General features: G+C 42.1%; 1 protein-coding gene across 1 annotated transcript in view; it reads right to left on the bottom strand.

The window, feature by feature from the left end:
• The window catches only part of LOC149984267 (intermembrane lipid transfer protein VPS13B-like), a 721,339-nt gene that overhangs the window by 605,569 nt on the left and 108,270 nt on the right, over nt 1-7,500 (bottom strand). The window contains 2 exon segments of the mRNA XM_090230526.1: nt 1,274-1,411; nt 1,758-1,880. Coding sequence (XP_090086652.1) covers nt 1,274-1,411; nt 1,758-1,880 — 261 coding nt within the window.

Raw genomic sequence — 7,500 nt, 5'->3', positions numbered from 1 at the left:
TGATGAGGACTAAACAGGTTGATGAGGACTAAACAGGTTGATGAGGACTAACAGGTTGATGAGGACAGCTTCCCCTAACAGGTTGATGAGGACTAACAGGTTGATGAGGACTAACAGGTTGATGAGGACTAACAGGTTGATGAGGACTAACAGGGTGATGAGGACTAACAGGGTGATGAGGACTAACAGGGTGATGAGTACTAACAGGTTGATGAGGACTAACAGGTTGATGAGGACTAACAGGGTGATGAGGACTAACAGGTTGATGAGGACAGCTTCCCCTAACAGGTTGATGAGGACTAACAGGTTGATGAGGACTAACAGGGTGATGAGGACAGCTTCCCCTAACAGGTTGATGAGGACTAACAGGGTGATGAGGACTAACAGGTTGATGAGGACAGCTTCCCCTAACAGGTTGATGAGGACTAACAGGTTGATGAGGACTAACAGGGTGATGAGGACAGCTTCCCCTAACAGGTTGATGAGGACTAACAGGGTGATGAGGACTAACAGGGTGATGAGGACAGCTTCCCCTAACAGGTTGATGAGGACTAACAGGGTGATGAGGACTAACAGGTTGATGAGGACTAACAGGTTGATGAGGACTAACAGGTTGATGAGGACTAACAGGTAGATGAGGACTATAACAGGTAGATGAGGACTAACAGGTAGATGAGGACTAACAGGTAGATGAGGACTAACAGGTTGATGAGGACTAACAGGTTGATGAGGACTAACAGGTTGATGAGGACTAACAGGTGGATGAGGACTAACAGGTTGATGAGGACTAACAGGTAGATGAGGACTATAACAGGTTGATGAGGACTAACAGGTTGATGAGGACTAACAGGTTGATGAGGACTAACAGGTAGATGAGGACTAACAGGTAGATGAGGACTAACAGGTAGATGAGGACTATAACAGGTAGATGAGGACTAACAGGGTGATGAGGACTATAACAGGTTGATGAGGACTAACAGGTTGATGAGGACTAACAGGTTGATGAGGACTAACAGGGTGATGAGGACTAACAGGTTGATGAGGACTAACAGGTTGATGAGGACTAACAGGTTGATGAGGACTAAACAGGTTGATGAGGACTAACAGGTTGATGAGGACTAACAGGTTGATGAGGACTATAACAGGTTGATGAGGACTAACAGGTTGATATTTAATGTAAAGACTGTAGGTCAGATACAGTATAAAGGAGATGTCAGTCATGTGTAACACCATGATAATAATTGTGCACTATAAGGCCTGTGTGAGTTCTGACCTTGTGGTTGGTGGCATCCAGGATGAACTCTGCTCTGACCCCGTTGTTCTCTGGAGAGCGGTAGTCGAACAGGGAGTTGGTCAGGTAGGTCATGCCTTTACTGCTCAGACTCTCTCCACAGCTGAAGAACACTGCATCCTGGGAGGAGGAGAGGACAGACAATCAATCACAGTATAGAAACGCACTGACACGGTCATAGTTTTAACCAACAATCAAACCACACTACACTGCAGGTTCACTGTAAGAGATGTTAGTTTGAGGTAAAGGTTACAGGAGAGGAAGGAGAGGAGAGGAAGGAGGGAGAGGAGGGTGAGGAAGGGAAGAAGGAGAGGAGGGTGAGGAAAGAGGAAAGAGAGGAGGGTGAGGAAGGAGAGGATGGTGAGGAAGGAGAGGAGGTTTTGAGGAAGGAGAGGAGGTTTGAGGAGGGAGGAAGGATAGGAGGTTTGAGGAAGGAGAGTTGCGGAAGATCAGCCTAGTTCTTTACCTCCTCCCGTCTGTTCAAGTTCTCCTCAAAGTCCCGCACTCCCATGATGCCTTTCAGGCAGAGCGCCCGGACGCCCACGATGCCGATCTGACAGTCGAAGAAGGGTTCCCCCATCATCAGCACCTAGAGGAGAGGAGAGGAGGAGAGGTGAGCAGGAGGAAGAGAGGAGAGGAAGTTTGGAGAGCTTCAGAGAGTGATCAGACCACTGGGCTCCCGGGGGAAAATGGAGACAGACCGAGGAACCTTCTCCTACAGTGGAGAAGCGCGGTCTCAACACAGGCCATAATGAACGACATTCACTCACAGAAAGGAATGAAACCCCCTGCGGTAAACGGTTTAAGAGCCCGTATCATCGGCCGATCGTGAACAAGGCTCTCTTGACTGTGATTAGAGTGTGGCGGTGTTACTCTGTGGTGTCGGTGAAGTTACAACGTCATTAGGTCTTTATAAAAAACCTGGGACAGATGAAGGCCACCTCTCTCAATCTGCCGTAGCAGTCTGGAACCACCAGCTGGCCCAAACGGCACCCTATTCCCTATATAGTGCACTATTTTTAACCAGAGCCCATAGGGCCATAGGGGTTTTGGTCAAAAGTAGTGCACTAAACAGGGAATAGAGTGCCGTTTAGGAGGAAACCCTAAGTGTGGTTCGCCTTGCTTACCGTGGGTTCCCCCGAACCACACCAATAAAACCTAATGTTTGAATAATTACAAGCCCTGCTTTCTCTGTTTAACCATTCTCCTCTCCTCTCCTCTCCCTGCTTCCACGGCCCTCCTCCTCCTCGTTCCCTGTTTAACCATTCTCCTCTCCTCTCCCTGCTTCCAAGCCCTCCTCCTCCTCTTTCCCTGTTTAACCATTCTCCTCTCCTCTCCCTGCTTCCAAGCCCTCCTCCTCCTCTTTCCCTGTTTAACCATTCTCCTCTCCTCTCCCTGCCTCCACGGCCCTCCTCCTCCTCGTTCCCTGTTTAACCATTCTCCTCTCCCTGCTTCCACGGCCCTCCTCCTCCTCGTTCCCTGTTTAACCATTCTCCTCTCCTCTCCCTGCTTCCACGGCCCTCCTCCTCCTTGTTCCCTGTTTAACCATTCTCCTCTCCTCTCCCTGCTTCCACGGCCCTCCTCCTCCTCGTTCCCTGTTTAACCATTCTCCTCTCCCTGCTTCCAAGCCCTCCTCCTCCTCTTTCCCTGTTTAACCATTCTCCTCTCCTCTCCCTGCCTCCACGACCCTCCTCCTCCTCGTTCCCTGTTTAACCATTCTCCTCTCCTCTCCCTGCTTCCACGGCCCTCCTCCTCCTCGTTCCCTGTTTAACCATTCTCCTCTCCTCTCCCTGCTTCCACGGCCCTCCTCCTCCTTGTTCCCTGTTTAACCATTCTCCTCTCCTCTCCCTGCTTCCACGGCCCTCCTCCTCCTCGTTCCCTGTTTAACCATTCTCCTCTCCTCTCCCTGCTTCCAAGCCCTCCTCCTCCTCTTTCCCTGTTTAACCATTCTCCTCTCCTCTCCCTGCCTCCACGGCCCTCCTCGTTCCCCGTTTAACCACTCCCCACCCCCCTCCTATCTGTTCCATTACTTTGGGAGACCGGCCAGAGACCCAGGAAATCAGTATCCCAGAGAATAAGGTATAAAAATATTTTTAACGCCGAGGGGAACAGGGATCAAGGATCTGGGCCGAGGTCTGGTCCTGAGCTGTGAATTCTGGGCCGAGGTCTGGTCCTGAGCTGTGAATTCCACTGGATTAGATGAGTGGCCCGGAGAGAGTTTATGAACGTACTGAGAGAGAGAGAATTAAAAACACCCCTCAGTCCAAGAGTGTCTGCCTCTCTTTAAATGTGATGAATAATCACACAGGCTTATAAAGGACCGACAGCTGAACGGTCAGAGGGATGAGATTACAGTCTGTTATAGTGAGGGATGAGATTACAGTCTGTTATAGTGAGGGATGAGATTACAGTCTGTTACAGTGAGGGATGAGATTACAGTCTGTTATAGTGAGGGATGAGATTACAGTCTGTTATAGTGAGGGATGAGATTACAGTCTGTTATAGTGAGGGATGAGATTACAGTCTGTTATAGTGAGGGATGAGATTACAGTCTGTTATAGTGTAGTCACAGTGAGGGATGAGATTACAGTCTGTTATAGTGAGGGATGAGATTACAGTCTGTTATAGTGAGGGATGAGATTACAGTCTGTTATAGTGAGGGATGAGATTACAGTCTGTTATAGTGAGGGATGAGATTACAGTCTCTTATAGTGAGGGATGAGATTTCAGTCTCTTATAGTGAGGGATGAGATTACAGTCTGTTATAGTGAGGGATGAGATTACAGTCTGTTATAGTGAGGTATGAGATTACAGTCTCTTATAGAGAGGGATGAGATTACAGTCTGTTATAGTGAGGGATGAGATTACAGTCTGTTATAGTGAGGGATGAGATTACAGTCTCTTATAGTGAGGGATGAGATTACAGTCTGTTATAGTGAGGGATGAGATTACAATCTGTTACAGTGAGGGATGAGATTACAATCTGTTATAGTGAGGGATGAGATTACAGTCTGTTATAGTGAGGGATGAGATTACAGTCTGTTATAGTGAGGGATGAGATTACAGTCTCTTATAGTGAGGGATGAGATTACAGTCTGTTATAGTGAGGGATGAGATTACAGTCTGTTATAGTGAGGGATGAGATTACAGTCTGTTATAGTGAGGGATGAGATTACAGTCTGTTATAGTGAGGGATGAGATTACAGTCTGTTATAGTGAGGGATGAGATTACAGTATGTTATAGTGTAGTCACAGTGAGGGACGACAGTACAGTCTGTTATAGTGTAGTCACAGTGAGGGATGAGATTACAGTCTGTTATATACCAGGGTAATGTATATGATAGTCTGTTATATACCAGGGTAATGTATATGATATTACAGTCTGTTATATACAAGGGTAATGTATATGATAGTACAGTCTGTTATATACCAGGGTAATGTATAAGATAGTACAGTCTGTTATATACCAGGGTAATTTATATGATAGTACAGTCTGTTATATACCAGGGTAATGTATAGGATAGTACAGTCTGTTATATACCAGGGTAATGTATATGATAGTACAGTCTGTTATATACCAGGGTAATGTATATGATAGTACAGTCTGTTATATACCAGGGTAATGTATATGATAGTACAGTCTGTTATATACAAGGGTAATGTATATGATAGTACAGTCTGTTATATACCAGGGTCATGTATATGATAGTACAATCTGTTATATACCAGGGTAATGTATATGATAGTACAGTCTGTTATATACCAGGGTAATGTATATGATAGTACAGTCTGGTATATACCAGGGTAATGTATATGATAGTACAGTCTGTTATATACAAGGGTAATGTATATGATAGTACAATCTGTTATATACCAGGGTAATGTATATGATAGTATGTTATATACCAGGGTAATGTATATGATATTACAGTCTGTTATATACCAGGGTAATGTATATGATAGTCTGTTATATACCAGGGTAATGTATATGATAGTCTGTTATATACCAGGGTAATGTATATGATATTACAGTATGTTATATACAAGGGTAATGTATATGATATTACAGTCTGTTATATACCAGGGTAATGTATATGATATTACAGTCTGTTATGAACCAGGGTAATGTATATGATATTACAGTCTGTTATATACCAGGGTAATGTATGTGATATTACAGTCTGTTATGTACCAGGGTAATGTATATGATATTACAGTATGTTATATACCAGGGTAATGTATATGATAGTCTGTTATATACCAGGGTAATGTATATGATATTACGGTATGTTATATACAAGGGTAATGTATATGATAGTCTGTTATATACCATGGTAATGTATATGATATTCTGTTATATACCAGGGTAATGTATATGATATTACAGTATGTTATATACAAGGGTAATGTATATGATAGTCTGTTATATACCATGGTAATGTCTATGATAGTCTGTTATATACCAGGGTAATGTATATGATATTACAGTCTGTTATGTACCAGGGTAATGTATATGATAGTCTGTTATATACCAGGGTAATGTATATGATATTACAGTCTGTTATGTACCAGGGTAATGTATATTACAGTCTGTTATATACCAGGGTAATGTATGTGATAGTCTGTTATATACCAGGGTAATGTATATGATAGTAGTATGTTATATACCAGGGTAATGTATATGATATTACAGTCTGTTATATACCAGGGTAATGTATGTGATAGTCTGTTATATACCAGGGTAATGTATATGATAGTCTGTTATATACCAGGGTAATGTATATGATAGTAGTCTGTTATATACCAGGGTAATGTATATGATAGTCTGTTCTATACCAGGGTAATGTATAGGATAGTCTGTTCTATACCAGGGTAATGTATATGATAGTCTGTTATATACCATGGTAATGTATATGATAGTAGTCTGTTCTATACCAGGGTAATGTATATGATAGTCTGTTATATACCAGGGTAATGTATGTGATAGTCTGTTATATACCAGGGTAATGTATATGATAGTAGTCTGTTATATACCAGGGTAATGTATATGATAGTCTGTTATATACCAGGGTAATGTATATGATATTACAGTCTGTTCTATACCAGGGTAATGTATATGATATTACAGTATGTTCTGTACCAGGGTAATGTATATGATAGTCTGTTATATACCAGGGTAATGTATATGATAGTACAGTCTGTTATATTCCAGGGTAATGTATATGATATTACAGTCTGTTATATACCAGGGTAATGTATATGATAGTCTGTTATATACCAGGGTAATGTATATGATAGTCTGTTATATACCAGGGTAATGTATATGATAGTTTGTTATATACCAGGGTAATGTATATGATAGTCTGTTCTATACCAGGGTATTGTATATGATATTACAGTCTGTTCTGTACCAGGGTAATGTATATGATAGTCTGTTATATACCAGGGTAATGTATATGATAGTCTGTTATATACCAGGGTAATGTATATGATAGTTTGTTATATACCAGGGTAATGTATATGATAGTCTGTTATGTACCAGGGTAATGTATATGATATTACAGTCTGTTCTATACCAGGGTAATGTATATGATAGTCTGTTATATACCAGGGTAATGTATATGATAGTCTGTTATATACCAGGGTAATGTATATGATAGTCTGTTATATACCAGGGTAATGTATATGATAGTCTGTTATATACCAGGGTAATGTATATGATAGTCTGTTATATACCAGGGTAATGTATATGATAGTCTGTTATATACCAGGGTAATGTATATGATAGTCTGTTATATACCAGGGTAATGTATATGATAGTCTGTTATATACCAGGGTAATGTATATGATAGTCTGTTATGTACCAGGGTAATGTATATTACAGTCTGTTATGTACCAGGGTAATGTATATGCATGATATAGTTGTTCAGTTAGAACCATCTCCATACAGTGTAATGGGGTTAAATAGCATACACATAGGACATATAGAAAATAACATGGGCTTCAGTGGGGATCCCTGTTCTAGTAATCCTATTTCTATGGACAGAAGGGTTCCTTCCTCGATAGTGATGCCCTCTTTCTCCACAGAGAGTACTGTCGGTGTCTCTCTCTGTGTGTCCCTGTGTCTGTCTCTGTGTGTGTCCCTGTGTGTGTCCCTGTGTCTGTCTCTGTGTGTGTCCCTGTGTGTGTCCCTGTGTGTGTCTCTGTGT

This window comes from Oncorhynchus mykiss, chromosome 3 (assembly GCF_057628025.1).
Source record: "Oncorhynchus mykiss isolate SJ-2025 chromosome 3, ASM5762802v1, whole genome shotgun sequence".
In the NCBI taxonomy this organism is placed as follows: Eukaryota; Metazoa; Chordata; class Actinopteri; order Salmoniformes; family Salmonidae; genus Oncorhynchus; species Oncorhynchus mykiss.
This window is presented reverse-complemented; position numbering and strand designations above follow the sequence as displayed.